Raw genomic sequence first — 19,780 nt, forward strand, 5'->3', positions numbered from 1 at the left:
AGATTACCAGTCCTCGAGATAGGAAACATTTGTCTGAAGTGATGAGGTCTGTGAAAGGAACTAGGCCACAGCTTGATCCATATAGGCCTTCATCTCCATGCCTGTCAAGTAGTCATGGTGGGACTGAATCTGCATGGGGGAGAAAAAGTCACCCCTTTCTTCCTTCTGGACATGCCTTTAATTGTTTGACCTCACATGGTTTCAGTGCTATCCCGAACATGTTTTACAAATTCTGTTTAAAAGGACGTGCATCATACTGTTAAGGCAGGCTAATCGAAATGATGGCACAACGGTTAACCGTTTCCACCTCATCTGGTTGATATGCAACATTGATTCCACTTGAATCAATGGGCCACCGCATGTGTATTGGTGTATTAATGAATCTCGGCACACAAGTGTATAAGTCGCTCATTGAGGAGATACGGTTTCACAAATCTGAGGGCACTTTGTCTTTGCTGTCTGTCTCTTTCTTTTTATTTAACATGTCTTTAGCAGTACACTGACTAAGACTTATGATGACCTTTGAGCAACCATGCTACAAAATGTGACAGGACGAACCCGTTCTGTTGTTTAAATTATCTCTGTTGATAAACGTTAACCTAGCCTAGCCCAGCCCAGATCTGTGGATCACGTTTCTTGGCTTCACTCAACAAAGACCTTCATCAAGATAACACTTACCTGTTGCAATACTGTAGCCTGTAGTGTAGTGTTGACTACTGGGTTGCAATATTGTCGCATACGACATAATGCCTAATTTGTGAGAGTGCAGTGTAAACACTGCCTGTGTGGGCTTCTGTGCCAGTAGTCTACCCAACATAGGCAACATTGATATACATAACAGTCAGTGTAAACTCCTTCACAACTCAATGAATGTAAACACTAACGCTACATGATGCAGAGATCTACAGTTACCTTGATCTCTGCAGTTCCAGTCCCGAGTTGGCGATCTGTCCTCCCTCTAGACAGCAGACCTGGGAAGCCTGCCTAGGGTGGGCAGCAGGCACGACTCCCTGAGTGTAGGTCTGGAGCCTGCTTCTAGTCGCGGCTGGTACTACAGAGAAGGACGAACTGAAAATCGAAGGACCGAAAGCATCCCCTTCCGGATCTGTACATGCTGGAGCTGCAGCGGTGGGACCAATCCCAAAACTGGCTCGGGTGTTAGCAATCAGAGCCTGGTTTGCAATAGCGAGCGCCTGGGCGGCGGTGGAGGTTGCTACCGCAGCGCCACTGCCAACCGCGTACAGCGGGCGCTCTGCTGTGGAAACCAGGCTCTGTCTAGTCCTGGCCTCAATTGAATTATCCTCTTCGATCTGATTGTCGGCATCATCTTGCACGGGTCGACCATCCAAAGAAATGTTACTGAGAAAAGACAGCGCGGCTTGTCTCCTCCGAGGGTCTATGCGTTTCCGCGTATGCTCGATACTGGAATACTTGATCTGAAGCGTGGATGTGTTGCTGCTCATGGCAGCCGCCATGGTCCGCTTTCAGCTATACGAAGCTGCGAGCAGCGGTTTTGTCAAGATGACATTAAAAGTGTGTAAAGAGTGCTTATGTAGTTAGCAAATGCTTGTCTTTTAAGTGCAAGCGTTACACTGACTAAACACAGGATGGTCACGTGTGTGCAGTATTGTGAATTGTGGCAGCAGACAATTTGGACCAATAAGCTTTCAGGGATACGTATGAAAGGTTTTTTTCCTCCCCTCTTCTATGGAATTACTTTTGTGCCTTTTTAATATCAAACAAACCTTTTGAATTCGTGAATTAAATTCTTAACTTGTGCAAACAAAAATTATACTGAAAGCAAAACATTAACCCACAAGTGTTGAGGTCGAATAAATAACATAGCAAGGAAATCCTTTTGAAAGGCAAGAACAAATACATTGTAAATGAATGCGGATTTTTTTTTTTTTCATTTAAACATTTTCAATGATTGCAAAGAAACGCTTCCCTCTTTGTCTGCAATATGTTCTTTATTTGGTTACGTTACCCTGCCCGCCCTTCGTTATAGCTGCCTTTTTGGGAGGTTTAAAGGGAAGCGTAGAAGATGCGTCTCTATTGGTCAACTGGTTTTGGAATGACAGGTCATCCTTGATTATCATCCTTATTTAACTTTTACATTTTGGATAAAAAAGGTCTCAGTGGCTACTAGATAGCTAGACAGGGTAAAATGTACGACAAGAAGGACATCGGGAAACATCCTAGGTAAGTGTCTTTTTTTAGGTAGTTAAATTAGCATGGTTATATAATTTATATCATCGATAGCTAGCAAGATATGATGCACTGAACATACTCTGAAGTTACTCTAGAGGTACAGTATGTGGCTATTCGAGAACAAGGGCACTACTAACCCCTTTCTAGCATAATAACGGGCTAAAGGAACCTACCATTCATTCCTACTAGTCCAAGGACTTTTTCTGTTTAAAAGGCGAATTGGCTCTGGAAGCCCAAACGGCCAAATACTCCATCTAAACATGAATCGATTCTCAATTGTGGTACGGTTCTAGAAACATAAATCCCTCTACTTTCATAATATCACATCAAAATAATTTCACAAATACAAAATACACACAGAGGAGGAAGGGCTCATTCTAATGGCTCGAATCGAGTCAAACATAATTCCCTTCATTACAATGAGCCCCCATCCTCCTATTGCTTCTCCCACCAGCCTCCTCTGGTGTACACTGCTTTTACCGGTTTTAACAGTTGCAGGAGACAGTATTTTTAAGTGACAACGTGTTTGTGACGTCTGTCTTCTGTTTACAAACCGGTGTTTGGAGACACAGATAGCTAATTAGCTACCACTCTGTCTGTTTTCAGTAAACAAGCCTGTAACATGGAAATATAGCAGCGTGAAAACCCTAACCCTAGAAAAGTGTGGATCAATTTAACCTTTAGTTTATTTTTTACAATTTATTGCCGATATGAAAGATAAGGTCCTAATGCTTCCAAATCCGTACCACAAGTAATGCGTGTTAGTATTCAAACCGAGCGTCGCGGCTCTTAACAAAGCTCTCAACACTGGGGCCCCACAAGGGCGCGTGCTCAGCCCCCTCCTGTACTCCCTGTTCACCCATGACTGTATGGCCATGCACGCCTCCAATTCGATCATCAAGTTTGCAGACGACACAACAGTAGTAGGCTTGATCACCAACACTGACGAGACAGCCTATAGGGAGGAGGTGAGGGCCCTCGGAGTGTGGTGTCAGGAAAACAACCTCGACGTCAACAAAACAAAGGAGATTATCGTGGACTTCAGGAAACAGCAGAGGTTGTTTTCCATAAAAGTTTAATGCTTTTCGACCTGTCCCCAAATTAATGTAATTGGTTCAGAGTTTGTTTTGATATTTTAACTTGCGTATGTGATCGCGTTTGGTGTGGGGAGGACAAAATAAATGTATGCACGATGACGAAGCAGGTTTGGGTTCCGTGTTAGGTTTCTCACAGTACAAACATTGCAATTTTCCCTGGCCAGATCTGCAGTCCTCATGCCTCCTTGCAGCATGCCTAAGGCACGTTCACGCAGATGAGCAGGGACCCTGGGCATCTTTCTTTTGGTGTTTTTCAGAGTCGGTAGAAAGGCCTCTTTAGTTTTCTAAGTCTTCATAACTGTGACCTTAATTGCCTACCGTCTGTAAGCTGTTAGTGTCTTAACCACCGTTCCACAGGTGCATGTTCATTAATTGTTTATGGTTGAACAAGCATGGGAACCGTGTTTAAACCGTTTACAATGAAGATCTGTGAAGTTATTTGCATTTTTACTAATTATCTTTTGAAGGACAGGGTCCTGAAAAAGGGATGTTTCTTTTTTTTGCTGAGTTTATTTTTATATATATATATATATTCTTATTCCTTAGATTTGTGTTTCTTAGGTAGTTGTTGTAGAATTGTTAGATATTGCTGCACTGTCGGAACTAGAAGCACAAGCGTTTCGCCACACTCGCAATGACATGTGTACGTGACCAATAAAATGCTAAACGTGTATGTGGCCAATAAAATTCGATTTTGATTTAGCACTGAGATGCAGTGCCTTAGACCGCTGCGCCACTCGGGAGCCTGACACAAGTAGGTATCCTATATTAGGTAGGTCTACTACTACTACTTGGATAGGTAGGTGGTGGAGGTTGGAAGCCTAGAGGTAGAGAATATCTACATTATGGATGCAAGTCATTACTTTGCACTGATTCTCCCCGGAGGCAGTACCAATATGGATTTAACCTAAAAGTCATGTGACTGTATCCGTTACATCCCGATTCTCCACCCTGCACTTGCACACTTTTCTTGCAAGGATTTAGTCATGCTGGAAACTCCATCCTGCTAATGCTTACACACCTATCCTATGCTTTTAAATCCATGACGAGGTGTGTGCAAGTGCAGACTTCAGGAGAAGGGTAGAGAAGTGGGACGTAGCCCTCGTGTGCTCTCTCAACCACCTCTATGTCTAGCCCTGTAGCTGAAGCCTACAGCAATATTCCGATTTTATGTGCTACTCTACGGCATGGTAGTGTTTACAGTAGAGTTTAAATGGAATTATATTCTTATTGTAGTCCCCCCCCCCCCCCCCCCCCTAACAGTGTTAGGTTTCTATTCATGTTAACCTCTTTGCATAATTTGTGCTCATTTATTCCACAGGCGGTTGTGGCTGATGACCTGTCTCCATAGCTGAGAGAAGCCAAGGAGGAATATCACTTCATTCCCAACAGTACTGCTAATATTTCTAACTGTACCGATGAGAAAGAGTAGGGCAGACTTATACAGTTACAATACAGAAATGTTCTTGCTCTTTAGTGAAGTTCTGCCAATCATATGTTGGAAACCATTTATCAAGGAAAACGAGTTGAACACTTTTTGTGGAAGTTGTAATCTGTTTCTTGAACACCAGTGTTTCATCTAAGGACAATAATAACTATTACCTGTATCAAAATGTACAATAATGGGTATATCCTTAATAAAATAATTGATAGTTAATTGCCATGTCCATACACAATTAACCAACACTTATCTGCTTTATGCTTCTGATTTTCCAGTCAACATTAACAAGGAAAACTGTACACAATAATGCAGCTTTAACAGCATTGAGGCAAGTAACAGTTTTGTCAACTGTCTCCCCAATGACTAGCTCAAAGAATGTTATGTCCATCTATTCTGTCTATTCATATTTGACAAATACACATTATTTGGATCTATTGTTACTGGCCATTTAAGCATGGATTGATGTGTTTAGAAAAATAGTTTTTTATGTTGCAGCTATCTAGCAAAAGTACCACAGTCATATCAAAGATTTGTATAACTAACCCAAGATAGACGACAGCCTGTCGTTTTCAATGGGAGCAAATTAATGATAATGGTCAGAATAAGCAAGGAGGTGAGCAGCTAGGATGTAAACAAACTGGATCATTGGGTGAGGCTGACCAGTCACTCAAAAACCGGATGACCAATAGAGACTCAACATTTTAGGCTCCCTCTTAACCCCGTGGAATGAATGTGCCAAAACTTTGCAACAGCAAAAAAAAAAAGGTAGCGAAAGCACATACAGAACAGCGAGACAGATATTTTACAAGATGTATAAATGTGAAGCATGTGGTTGGCGTTTCCATTCACTACCAAATATGATGGTGAGAGGAAGCCCAGTGGCCGGAAGTAGGAGAAGATGGAGCGATATAGCGTTAGGCTAACATTCTGCAAATTTTCATAGCGATTTTAAACATTTGATCTAAATACAATTTTCTGTTTCCAAAACTAGAATATGTTGCGAACAGAGTGGACAACATTTTGTAGACTTTACCCTTGCCAAAGTAATTGAAAAAAAGGAGCATTGATAAGGAAAGCATAGCGCGTATTGAGTCGTTGCACATATGCACGTCACCGAGTAGGCATTCCCTAACGGAAATGCAGGCTAGAATGCCCCAACAGGCTCTCGATAGCTGGTGATTGGCTCGGTCCACCTCTTTGCTTGTTCTGCCCACTATGATTAATTTGCTCCCATTGGAAATGACAGCCTGTGGTCTGTATTGGGTTAGTTATAAAAATATTTAGCGAAAGCAAAGGTCGGGGTAACGTAAGCAAAGATAGAAAACTTGAAGGCAAAGACGGGAAAGGTTTCACTGAAACCTTTTTTTGGGGGAAAGTATAGTATGCGTTGGTGTCATATTGTGGAAGTAATTGGTTAAATAACCTATACATTCTACCCTAATCCCCTAGGCTACCAAGACTTCAAAGCATAAATATTGAACATTTACTGCATGGAAACCTCTAAAATACCTACATTGAATCTGTAAAACAACAGACCTTGATATTGAAAATAAGTGGGCTGCGCATTTTTTGAGCAAACAGAGAAATATAGAGGACTGATCTATATATCTTTGCCATTATAGCTTCTGCGACAGCATGGTCACCCAGTTGACTACTTTAAAATGGTGGAATCCCTCAATGGCGCTGCCCCTGCTATAAGACTTTTGGCCACTAGAGGCCTCTATCCTTCTCTATGGGTATATTGGGCTTGTGTCATTGCTTCGCCCACCTAGCAATGAGTTTTTGTATGAAGGTCAATGAGAGGTTTATTTGATCGAATAGTGTCGTAATACTTAAGTTGTTACGAGTGTACTGATATAAGTAGGACCCGTGAGACCCCTGCAACTTTTAGAAAAAACACAGTATCGGAGTTGTCTCGAGATGGCTATGCATATTCATGACAGGCTAGTAGCATCGAATCTCTCTCCATTGAATACAGGCGGTTGACGTCAACAACCCTTATACAATATTAAAAAATGATTACAATAATGAGATGTATCCACCAAGCCAGAGAAAGGATAGGTGGGAGCAAGACAGCCCGCCGTGCCGCTTTGTGGACAACGACTTCCATTATTAAGGTGAAGGGACATCTGGTCAGTATATACATAATCTTCGGTTGCATCCGTTTACATGGACCAACATCACATGCGCACTAGCGCTCAGTGCTCACAGAAAGAAGACATTGGATGAAAATAAAATGATAATATCTTCGGCTGTGAGTGACGGGGAAAACATTGGCCTCAGCAACCGTTATTTGAATAATTCAATGGATGTTTTGTGCACAAAGGTGATGACGAAAGTGTCATTAGGAATTTTCAAATCTGACTTCTCTATGGTTGCCGTCTATGGAAGTTGTCTTTTTGGGCCGGGCGTCAGTTAAACTGCAGTACCGAAGCAACACTGTAGGAGCAGTTGAAACAGTGCTCTAGACCAGAACCCTGGCCCCTCGAATGGAACCTGCACTATTTCCAAAATATGAAATTCTGCATTTCTGCAACATTTGCGCCATCTGTCTGCTTTACATGGTTTAGTCTGATTTAGTAGTCAGGTTAGGAAATTTTTAGACTAAATATGCCAATATCACAATACTGCAGTTATACACCAATACAAAATAGTGCTCTTTTCACTGAGTCTGCGTTCACCAATCACCAATGTGTAGTAGGAACCCCCCTGGGTGGCATTAGCGTTTTTGCCTTTCATTCATGAAAGATAGTTCCCTAAAACGCCATCCAGGAAGCTGTGTTATTTAGACAGTTTATGATGAAAAGTCCTCCACTCACCACTGGATGTCCCTGTGGCTCTTCTAATCTCACTGTGTTCATTTTAAACCCACACCGGCTCCCATGTCAGATTCTTGCTGAAAAAATCCTAACCAACTCCTGCAATTGAGGAGTAGACGAGGGCTGCTAGTAGTGTCAAGTTGAACATTCTTTCCCGAGAAGACAAGCAGTCAAAAGCATTGGGGTGATTGATATTACTCTGACCTCTGGTGAGTCAACCACACTGTCCCACTAATACATCCAAATGGAGTTTTAGACTGACTACTGAATAATAGTTGCAGAGGAATGTTAGGGGATGACATTTAATGATTTAATACCTATATTTGGGGCTAGGGGTAATTGGGGCCAGGAGTTTCTCAATTTCTGGTATGGTCAAATGGGCAGGAAAACTCCTGGCCCTAGCTATAGTAACTTCTGTAGTTGTGTGCTGATTTTGAGTAACTCTTGACACTGATCCAAGCCCATGCTGCCCATTTGTTTTATTACTTCCTAACCACAGTAGCGGAACACTACTGTGCAATGCCATACAATGATGTAAAATGAAACCAGTGTGCACTGCAGATCTGAGGCTCAGATGCCTTAGGTTAGATTCTGTCTCTGAACTGCAGGTCCTTTAGCCACCTACCATTAATCTGAGCTGCCCATCAGCGGGGAAAGAGAGAGAGAGAGACGCAGGCTACGGCTCCGACTCCTACTACCCCATCCGTCGCCGTGAAACACTGGACTTCCTGTGTTTGTGTGAAGCTTCCTACAGATGAAGTGCTTTGGCACCTCATTGTGAGCCGCAATGCACATGACTCTGCCATTACTTTAGAGTCGATTAAGGAAAAACATGCCAAGTGTTAGAGCACCATAAATTATTACGAGCACTACTCCTGAAGGGTTATGAGGTGCAGACAATACAGCCTTGTCCAAAATTATTGGCACCCTTGATAAAGATGAGCAAAAATGACTGTATAAAATAAATTATTCAAATACTGAACTATATTGTGTGCTCAAGCAAATGAGTAAATTATATTGTATACTAATACAATTGCTCAGAGAATTATATTTTGTTTAACAAGTAATATGTTTATCCCCTCAAATATACTGTAGGTGTCATAATTATTGGCACACCTAAAAGATTCTTCTAAATAAAATAAAACAAAATAAAATCTGTATTAACATTCTACTTTTTTAAGTTCATTTCAGCTCAATGAACTGTATTGTGGCCTTCCATGGCTTCCTGTTTGACTGGGGTGTAAAAATGAGGAACACGCATGTAAAATCCCTTTGTCATTGGTCACCATGGGAAAAGGCAAAGAGCTCACAAATGAAAAAAGACTAATGGTTGTTGACCTTCATAAATCAGGTAATAGGTGCAAAAGATGGCAAAATAATTACATTTACCACCTACCACTATGAAGGCAACGATTAAGAAGTTTAAAGTAAACATGCCTGGTATTGAATGCAAGTGTTGCTTGTCCCCATGGACAGTGAGGAAGATGGTTTGGGAGGCAAACAAAAATCCAAGGGCTGAATTTGGAGAATTACAGTATGTGGTCGCATCTTCGGGTCACCATGTCTCCAAATCTACAAATAGGCTCTTTGGAAGGGTTGCCAGAAAAAAACTACTTTATTGAGAGCAATAGGCTCTTTGGAAGGGTTGCCAGAAAAAAACTACTTTATTGAGAGCAACAAAAACATGTAAATGCCTGAAGGTTCCTAAACGTCGTTGACACTTGGATTGGAACCGGTGTTATGATCAGATGACAGGAAAATAGAGCTCTTTGGCCATGTACACCAGTGGTGGGTTTGGCCTCAAAAGAAGGATGCATATGCAGAAAACAACTTAATACCTACTGTAAAATACGGTGGGGGATTTTTTATATTATGGGGCGGTTTTGTTTCCACTGGTCCTGGGGCCCTTTTTGAGGTCAAGGGCATCATGAACTCTACCATGTACCAGGACATTTGAACCAAAAACCTGGTTGCCTCAGCCAGGAGGCTGAAACTTGTCCACAAGTGGATCTTCCAGCAAGACAATAACCCGAAGCATACGTCAAAATCCACAATCCTACATTTTGCAATCGCCATCTCAGTCCACCGACTTGAACCCCATTAAAAACCTGTGGTTTGAATTGAAGAAGGCAGTCCTTAAGCACAGAAAAATGATATAGAGGATCTGGAAAGATGGTCTAATGGTCTAAGATCCCTCCCAATGTGTTCTACAATCTCATAAAACATTTTAGAGAAAGGCTCAGTGCTGTTATCCTTGCAAGTTGAGGGTGCAGAAACAGGGGTGCCAATAATGTATCTTTTTGACAATTAGTTTTATGACTGGTTAAACAAAAATCTCTTTCTCTGAACAATTGTATTAGTATAACGTAATATCATTTAGCTCAGTATTTGAATTATTTATTTGATACAGTATTTTTTGCTCATCTTTATCAAGGGTAACTTTGGACCTGACTAGTTTACAGCAAGCAACAAATGGGAGTGGAGGGATGTTGTAGAATGATGGTAATAATGGGGGTAATAAAAAAGAGGAGGATGAGAAACGAAAAAGAGATGAGCCAGGAAAGGGGGACGGTGAGGGTGAAATATCTTAAACGATGCAATTGTTTATTCTTTTTTTTTATCCATTATCTTACTTGGCATGAATCAACGTCAGATACTTTCTTCAGTTTTGAGTCAGGATGGTCGAGGATTTTGTTAATACTAGTGGTGGGAAAGTCTGTATCTTTTTGTTTTTCAACCAGTAATATTCTGAGCTAATGCAGGGTACGGCAATTAAAATGCCTGTCAAGCTAGTATCAGGGGGTGTTATTGTCGCTTACCTTAGTTGGGCTTGCTTGGAGAAGGACACACTTTGTATGCATGCCTAGAACACACACACACACACACACACACACACACACACACTTCCAGAACGCAGCACCCTAGGTCAGCAGCCACATGGAAAAACCCAACAAGACCTTCATCTTTAACACTTCACCGTGGCATGAGCATGGAAAAACAGCCCATCATGACTGCAGAACATTTTATAAATCCCTAACAGCCATAGCAACGAAACCCTTTCTGTAACATGAGAAATAAGATAAGTCGTTTAAATGGCCTTTTAAAGCTTTGATATGCCCTGAGGAGAGCAAAAAAAGATATATCAAAATTAGCCGTGTTCAGATTAGTGGGTGTGTTGATGAAAGATTAAGATAAGAGGGAGAGTGTGAGGAGGGAGAGCAGCACTTCCACTGTGTGAGCGCCTACAGTAATGTAATGGGGAAAAAAGGGTCTTATCAGTAGCTAACAGCTTAAGATCTCCCTGTGGTTCACCTCCATTCATATTCCAGATGCAGCCACGTCAGTATTCGACGTCCATCCATGTCTGAGGGCGTCCACTAGGCGGCCACTAGGGGCAACAATGAGCTCTGTTATCTTCAAGTAGGTTGCGGTTTAGCCAGGGCGATGGGGATGGCGGATGGGCATTTCCCTCTCATTCCAAAGGTTGCAAGTTCGAATCCAGCAATGTTTTCAGCCTATCCCAAACCTCAACCGTTACCTTAACCATTCGGAGTTAATACCGAACCTTAAAATCTTTGAGTTAATGCCTAAACTTAACCCTAACCTTAAATTCCAGAGTTAATGCCTAAACTTCACCTTAAACTCTTTGAAATTTGACGTTTGCAACAACTTCGAAATTTGACGTTTTGGAAAACATACATTAACGTCTAATTTTGACGTGAGACTGTGAGAGCTAGTTGCTGGATGACTCATATACACATAGACCCTCATGAGGAAGGGGTAGCTCTCTGGGTAATCTTAGGAATTTCCCTCTGAACTGGTTTGGATTGCGCTTTTAGGTCAGACTTTACATTGAGTGCATTTTTTCTCCTTTAGTAATTCTGTAATTACAACTTAATGTAAAGTTTTACACACGTAAGAGGATCTTAATTATTAAGAGAGAGAAAATAACAGAAAGAGATTACCATCCTGGTTCTGTATCAAAAATCAAATACAATTGTATTGGTCACATACACATATTTAGCAGATGTTATTGCGGGTGTAGCGAAATGCTTGTGTTCTAGCTCCAACAGTGCAGTAGTATCTAACAATTTACAACAATACACACAAATCTAAAAGTAAAAGAATGAAATTAAGAAATATATAAATATTAGAACGAGCAATGTCGGAGTGGCATTGACTAAAATACAGTAGAATAGAATACAATATATACACATATGAAATAAGTAAAGCAGTATGTAAACATGATTTAAACCGTATTAAAGTGACCAGTGATTCCAAATCTATATAGGGCAGCAGCCTCTAAGGTGCAGGGTAGCGTAACCCGGTGGAAGACAGTTAGTGATGGCTATTTAACAGTCTGATGGCCTTGAGATAGAAGCTGTTCTTCAGTCTCTCGGTCCCAGCTTTGATGCACCTGTACTGACCTCGCCTTCTGGCTGATAGCAGGGTGAACAGGCCGCCCCCGGGTGATACAGCCCGACAGGATGCTCTCAATTGTGCATCTGTAAAAGTTTGTGAGGGTTTTAGGGGCCAAGCAAATTTCTTCAGCCTCCTGAGGTTGAAGAGGCGCTGTTGTGCCTTCTTCTCCACACTGTCTGTGTGGGTGGACCATTTCAGATCGTCAGTGATGTGTACGCCGAGGAACATAAAGCTTTCCACCTTCTCCACTACGGTCCCGTAGATGTGGATAGGGGCGTGCTCCCTCTGTGTGTGCTGAAGTCCACGATCAGCTCCTTTTTTGTTTTGTTGACTTTGAGTGAGAGGTTTTTCCTGGCACCACTCTCCCAGGGTCCTCACCTCCTCCCTGTAGGCTGTCTCGTCATTGTTGGTAATCAGGACTACCACTGTTGTGCCGACTGTAAACGTGATGATTGAGTTGGAGGCTTGCATGGCCACGCAGTCATGGGCGAAAAGGGAATATACAGGAGGGGGCTGAGCATGCACCCTTGTGGGGCCCCTGTGTTGAGGATCACCGAAGTGTAAGTGTTGTTTCCTACCTTTACCACCTGGGGGGCAGCCCGTAAGGAAGTCCAGGACCCAGTTGCACAGGGCGGGTTCAGACCCAGGGCCCTAGCTCAATGATGAGCTTGGAGGGTACTATGGTGTTGAATGCTGAGCTATTGTCAGTGAACAGCATTCTTACATAGGTATTCCTCTTGTCCAGATGGGATGGGGCAGTGTGCGGTGCGATGGCGATTGCATCGTCTGTGAATCTATTGGGGCGGTAAGAAAATTGAAGTGTGTCTAGGGTGTCAGGTAAGATAGAGGTGATAATATCCTTAACTAGCCTCTCAGGATGACAGAAGTGATTTCTACGAGGCTATAGTCATTTAGTTCAGTTACCTTTGCTTTCTTGTGTACAGGAACAATAGTGGAAATCTTGAAACAAGTGTGGACAGCAGACTGGGATAGGGAGAGATTCAATATGTCCGTTAACACTCCAGCCAGCTTTGCGAGGGTTAACACTCTTAAATGTCTTACTCATGTCGGCCACAGAGAAGGAGCGCCCACAGTCCTTGGTAGCAGGCCGCGTCGGTGGCACTGTTATCCTCAAAGTGGGCAAAGAAGGTGTTTAGCTTGTCCGGAAGCAAGATTTCGGTGTCCGCGACGTGGCTGGTTTTCACTTTGTAGTCCGTCATTGTCTGTAGACCCTGCCACACACGTCTCGTGTCTGAGCCGTTGAATTGCTACTCCACTTTTTCTCTGTTTGTATTCGGCCATATTCCCAGCCACTTTGCCATGGTTAAATGCGGTGTTTCGCTCTTTCAGTTTTGCACAAATGCTGCCATCTATCCATGGTTACTGGTGAGGGTAGGTTTTAATATTCACAGTGGGTACAACATCTCCTATACACTTCCTGATGAACTCAGTCTCCGTATTCGTCAATGTTATTCTACGCGGAACATATCCCACTGCCGCGTGTTTGTTTACAGAAATTTGACCATGAAGGCCTGATTCATGCAGTCTCCTTTAAACAGTTGATGTTAAGATGTGTCTGTTACTTGAACTCTGTGAAGCATTTATTTGTGTCACGATCGTCGTCCTCCTCGTCTGAGGAGGAGTAGTTGGAAGGATCGGAGGACCAAAATGCAGCGTGGTATGTGCTCATCGTGAATTTAATGAACACTTGAAGAAACTATACAAAACAATAAACGAATAACGTCCATGAAGTTATAATAAGAACTGTGCTGACTGGATCAGGACAGACTGGCGGCTCTGGCGGCTCAGGACAGACTGGCGGCTCTCGTGGCTCAGGACAGACTGGCAGCTCAGGACAGACTGGCGGCTCAGGACAGACTGGCGGCTCTGGCGGCTCAGGACAGACTGGCGGCTCTGGCGGCTCAGGGCAGACTGGCGGCTCTGGCGGCTCAGGACAGACTGGCGGCTCTGGCGGCTCAGGACAGACTGGCGGCTCAGGACAGACTGGCGGCTCTGGCGGCTCAGGACAGACTGGCGGCTCTGGTGGTTCAGGACAGACTTGCAGCTCTGGCGGCTCAGGTCAGACTGGCGGCTCTGGCGGCTCAGGACAGACTGGAGACTCTGGCGGCTCAGGACAGACTGGAGACTCTGGCGGCTCTGGACAGACGGAAGACTCTAGCGGCTCTGGACAGACGGGAGACTCTAGCGGCTCTGGACAGACGGGAGACTCTGGCGGCTCAGGACAGACGGGAGACTCTGGCAGCACTGGAGAGGAGGAAACACCTGTAGGCAGAAGACGGAGAGACAACCTGGTGCGGGGGGCTGCCACCGGAGGGCTGGTGTGTGGAGGTGGCACTGGATAGACCGGACCGTGCAGGCGCACTGGAGCTCTTGAGCACCGAGCCTGCCCAACCTTACCCCGTTGCATGCTCCCGGTAGCCAGGCCGGTGCGGCGAGGTGGAATAGCCCGCACTGGGCTGTGCTGGCGAACCGGGGACACCATTTGTAAGGCTGGTGCCATGTACACCGGCCCTGGAGACCCGATGCGCAGAGCCGGCTTCATGGCACCTGGCTCGATGCTTACGCTAGCCCGGCCGATACGAGGAGCTGGAATGTACCGCACCGGGCTATGCACCCGCACCGGGTCCCACCGGTCCCTCTCCCTCTCCGGTAAGCACGGGAAGTTGGCGCGAAGCCAAATGCGGCGTGGTATGTGCTCATCGTGAATTTAATGAACAGAGAACACTTGAACAAACTATACAAAACAATAAATGAATAACGACTGTGAAGCTATAATAAGAACTGTGCTGACACAAGCAACTAACATAGACAATCACCCACAACCCACAATGACAAAACAGGCTACCTAAATATGGTTCCCAATCAGAGACAACGACTAACACCTGCCTGATTGAGAACCATATCAGGCCAAACACAGAAACAGACAAATTAGACATCCAACATAGAATGCCCACTCAGATCACACCCTGACCAAACAAAACATAGAAACATACAAAGCAAACTATGGTCAGGGCGTGACAATTTGGGCTGCAATCTGAGGTGCAGTTAACTGTAGTGAATGTATCCTCTGCAGCAGAGGTAACTCTGGGTCTTTCTTTCCTGTGCCGGTTCTCATGAGAGCCAGTTTCATCATAGCGCTTGACGGTTTTTGCGATTGCACTTGAAGAAAACTTTGAAGTTCTTGGAATTTTCTTGAATTGACTGACCTTCATGTCTAAAAGTAATGATGGACTGTCGTTTCTCTTTGCTTATTTGAGTTGTTCTTGCCATAAGATGGACTTGGTCCAAATAAGGTTATCGTCTGTGTAACGAGTGCCCTGAGAGTCGGGAAGCAAGTTCAGGGAGAGAGTGTTTTAACCAGTTGCATCTCTAGGGGCGCTATTTCATTTTTGGATAAAAAACGTTCCCGTTTTAAGCGCGATATTTTGTCACGAAAAGATGCTCGACTATGCATATTCTTGACAGTTTTGGAAATAAAACACTCTGAAGTTTCAGAATCTGCAAAGATTTTGTCTGTAAATGCCCCAGAACTCATTCTACAGGCGAAACCAAGATGATACGTTAAACAGGAAATGAGCAGAATTTCTGAAGCTCTGTTTTCTAATGTCTCCTTATATGGCTGTGAATGCGACAGGAATAAGCTTAGACCTTCTGCCGTTTCCCCAAGATGTCGGCAGCATTGTGACGTATTTGTAGGCATATCATTGGAAGATTGACCATAAGAGACTACATTTTCCAAGTGTCCGCCTGGTGTCCTGCGTCGAAACTGGTGCGTAAAGCCATGTGCAAGTATTTTTCCATTTGATTGAGAGGGGAAACCATGCTTCCACGAACGATATATCATCGAAGAGATATGTGAAAAACACCTTGAGGATTGATTCTAAACAACGTTTGCCATGTTTTCAGTCGATATTATGGAGTTAATTTGGAAAAAAGTTTGCGTTTTGAGGACTGAATTTTCGTTTTTTTTTGGTAGCCAAATGTGATGTACAAAACGGAGCTATTTCTAATACACAAAGAATCTTTTTGGAAAAACTGAGCATCTGCTATCTAACTGAGAGTCTCCTCATTGAAAACATCTGAAGTTCTTCAAAGGTAAATGATTTTATTTGAAGGCTTTTATGTTTTTGTTGAAATGTTGCGTGCTGGATGCTAACGCTAATGCTAATGCTAAATGCTACGCTAGCTAGCTACTTTTACACAAATGATTGTTTTCCTATGGTTGAGAAGCATATTTTGAAAATCTGAGATGACAGTGTTGTTTACAAAAGGCTAAGCTTGAGAGATGGCATATTTATTTCATTTCATTTGCGATTTTCATGAATAGTTAACGTTGTGTTATGCTAATGAGCTTGCTGATAGATTTACACAATCCTGGATACAGGGGTTTTTTCATAGCTAAACGTGACGCAGAAAACGGAGCGATTTGTCCTAAACAAATAATCTTTCAGGAAAAACTGAACATTTGCTATCTGAGAGTCTCCTCATTGAAAACATCTGAAGTTCTTCAAAGGTAAATTATTTTATTTGAATGCTTTTCTGTTTTTTTGTGTAAATGTTGCCAGCTGAATGCTAATGCTAAATGCTATGCTAAATGCTACGTTAGCCATCAATACTGTTACACAAATGCTTGTTTTGCAATGGTTGAGAAGCATATTTTGAAAATCTGAGATGACAGTGTTGTTAACAAAAGGCTAAGCTTGAGAGCTAGCATATTTATTTCATTTCATTTGCGATTTTCATGAATAGTTAACGTTGCGTTATGGTAATGAGCTTGAGTCTGTATTCACGATCCCGGATCCGGGATGGGGAGATCAGAAAGGTTAATAAATAAACGTAACATAAAACAAAACCAGAAAAACACAAACAACACACAGACATGACACAAAAACAATAACGCCTGGGGAAGAAGGGAGTGACATAAATAGGGAAGGTAATCAGGGAGGTGATGGCATTCAGGTGAGTCTGATAACGAGCAGGTGCGCATAATGATGGTGAATGGTGTGCGTCATAACGAGCAGCCTGGTGACCTAGAGGCCAGAGAGAGAGCATACATGACGGTACCCCCTTCCCGGCGCGCAGCTCCAGCCACAGGACACCGACCAAAATGACAATCCCGGGGATCAGGAGCGGACCGGTCATCCCTGCTGATGCGCAAAAACCTGTCGCCGGCTGGAGCACGGGAACCTGACAGACCGGCTGATGCAGGGGACCCTGGCCATCCGCCTGAGGCATGAGAGCCTGACGAGCCAGCTGTGGCATGAGAGCCTGTAGCGGCTCCCGGACCCGACGTCATTCCCACAGAAAAAAAAACACTCCCTGATACTTCCCTTAGGTGAGGCGTTCTTCTGTAACGAGTGCACTGAGAGTCGGGAAGCAAGTTCAGGGAGTGAGTGTTTTAATAAATAAACGTAACATAATACAAAACCAAGAAAACACGAATAACACACAGACATGAAACAGAAACAATAACGCCTGGGGAAAGAACCAAAGGGAGTGACATAAATAGGGAAGGTAATCAGGGAGGTGATGGAGTCCAGGTGAGTCTGATAACGTGCAGGTGTGCATAACGATGGTGACAGGTGTGCACCATAACGAGCAGCCTGGTAACCTCGAGGCCGGAGATGGAGCACACGTGACATTCTGTATACCACCCCTACCTTGTCACAACACAAATGATTGGCTCAAACACATTAAGAAGGAAAGGAATTCCACAAATGAACTTTTAACAAGGCACACCTTTTAATTGAAATGCATTCCAGGTGAAGCTGGTTGAGAGAATGCCAAGAGTGTGCAAAGCTGTCATCAAGGCAAACGGTGGCTACTTTTTGGTAACTACAAGATTCCATATGTGTTATTTAATAGTTTTGATGTCTTCACTATTATTCTACAATGTAAAAATAAAGAAAAACCTTAAAGAGTTGGTGTGTCCAAACTTTTGACTGGCACTGTACACGGCTGTGACTATAACCGATGAGGATTATCCTGGGAGGTATTACGGTCGGTATGGTGTTGGTTGTCTGTGGTCAAGAGAGCAGTAGGAGTGGTTGTGGTGCGTTCTGGTTGTGTGTGTGTCTGGTTTGAAGAGGAGTGGGAGGAGGGGTCTCTGGTCATGCCCCCCCCACCAGCCCCAAGCCCCCTCGTCCCTCTCCAGGCCCACCCGCACTGTCCACCACAGCTCCCCAGTCCAACTTCAAACATGCCGGGTTGTGGTGATCTATGGAGATGGCCAGGCAGCTCTTTCAACTGAGTCAGGCCAGGTCCATCAAAGGATTTATCTCCTCAGAAGATTAAAGGGGGCCAAGGCGTCTGCCAAACAAAGGCTAAGGCTGAGGGTCAACCCAGGCCTCTGCTTGAGAGATTTATACTGAGGCAGCCTTCACATTGTAGACATTGTAGCCCTCTCAGCACCTTGTGACGTCCCCTCACCTAAAGCTCTATATTAACCAGACCTACTCAAATATGCTGAGAATTAACATTGCGATGTATGTCTGCAAATTGTTACCCAAATATGATCAATATCTCAAAATATTTTTGGAAATTATGAGAAAAACATTAAACGTTAAAGCCATTCATCTGAAATTGTTTAATTGAAAAACTTGAGGAGGATTTGGCAAAATGTCGGTGTGGTATATATTGTTCTTTGCGTCACCACGTGCATAGTTACATAAACTAAGTTGTGAGATTCTGAAGTAGATTCTCGGCTAACATCAACTATAAACACATGAGCAAATAGTTTTGAGTCAAACTCCGAGGCAGGGTGTAAGTTACTCAACCCTCCTCTACATTTCTGACATGTTCCTGGCATCACTGAGGATTCCACAGTAATGAGGAAATCACTTTTATGGAGCATTAATAACGGTTAGGGGGGAAAAAACGAATTCGCCCCTTAAACAGTATAAGAGCTATGCATTCTGTGAGTGATCCTATTGGCTGAAGGAGTAGCTCACCTGGTCCGTCATACATATGTAACACTCCCATATAGCCTACTAGTACATCAAAAAACATTTTCGTTATAGAGCATGCCCTCTCAATGACTCTATGACCAAAACACTGAATCAAGCTCTCTCTGTCCTCAGCTCCAGTCATTAAGGGACATTAGAAGCAATTTGATCACAATACGATTGCATTTTCAAGAGTTCCACCGCGTCATACACTCTTAGGAAAAAGGGTTCCAAAAGGGATCTTTGGCTGTCCCCATAAGAGAACCCTTTTTGGTTCCAGGTAGAACTTCTTGGGGGTTTCATGTAGAACCCTCTGGGTGCTCCTATGAGAACAGCCGAATAACCCTTTTAGGTTCGAGATACTCTTAGAAAAAAAGGTGCTATGTATTGTCCCCCACAATGAAATTGGGGAGGGAACTATGGATCTGTGTCCGTCCGTTCGTCAGACACATTGGTGTGATTTTGATTAAACTTGGGTGAATTGTGCGTCTTGCCATAGAGATCCGGCATTTACTAAATGACACTGATTGACCCAAGGTGGGAGCTATAGTAACTGAAACGTATTACTCACACTCACATATCTCAATTGTCCCAAAGGGGGGCGCTGCATCATTCGTGGGGGACAATATGTTTTCCTGTTGCCTTGTTTTTCTTGGGGATGAGATTGGTTCGTTTTAAGAGTAGGAACGCAGGCTTGTGATAACATAGTTTGCCGTCTAGCTCAGAATGAAAACACTAATTTGTATTCATTTGCGGGCGGCTGGGTGTGGGTAAGACAGAGTGAGTGAGGGAGTTGAGGCCTGTGGCTAGATAGGACCAGGCACC

The 19,780-nt window shown here is 43.5% G+C and overlaps 1 protein-coding gene and 1 long non-coding RNA gene across 4 annotated transcripts in view; one reads left to right on the top strand and one right to left on the bottom strand.

The window, feature by feature from the left end:
• The window catches only part of LOC110508552 (CDK5 and ABL1 enzyme substrate 1), a 33,818-nt gene extending 32,203 nt beyond the window's left edge, over nt 1–1,615 (bottom strand). Inside the window, exon 1 of one of the 2 annotated variants that reach the window (XM_021589137.3) lies at nt 913–1,615. In XM_021589137.3, coding sequence (XP_021444812.2) covers nt 913–1,475 — 563 coding nt within the window. In that variant the 5' untranslated portion in view covers nt 1,476–1,615. The remainder of the gene's footprint in view (nt 1–912) is intronic. The other variant, XM_021589136.3, reaches the window with a different exon arrangement.
• Nucleotides 939–5,140, top strand: LOC149970722 (uncharacterized). Of its 2 annotated transcripts, XR_016492834.1 has the most exons (3): nt 2,074–2,202; nt 4,630–4,699; nt 5,025–5,140. It is a non-coding gene; the product is annotated as an uncharacterized LOC149970722 (long non-coding RNA). The 2 variants fall into 2 exon arrangements; XR_016492833.1 differs by lacking the exon at nt 5,025–5,140 and having other exon boundaries at nt 939–2,202; nt 4,630–4,965.
• The last annotated feature ends 14,640 nt before the right edge of the window (nt 5,141–19,780 follow it).

Source organism: Oncorhynchus mykiss, chromosome 28 (assembly GCF_057628025.1).
Source record: "Oncorhynchus mykiss isolate SJ-2025 chromosome 28, ASM5762802v1, whole genome shotgun sequence".
Classification (NCBI taxonomy): domain Eukaryota; kingdom Metazoa; phylum Chordata; class Actinopteri; order Salmoniformes; family Salmonidae; genus Oncorhynchus; species Oncorhynchus mykiss.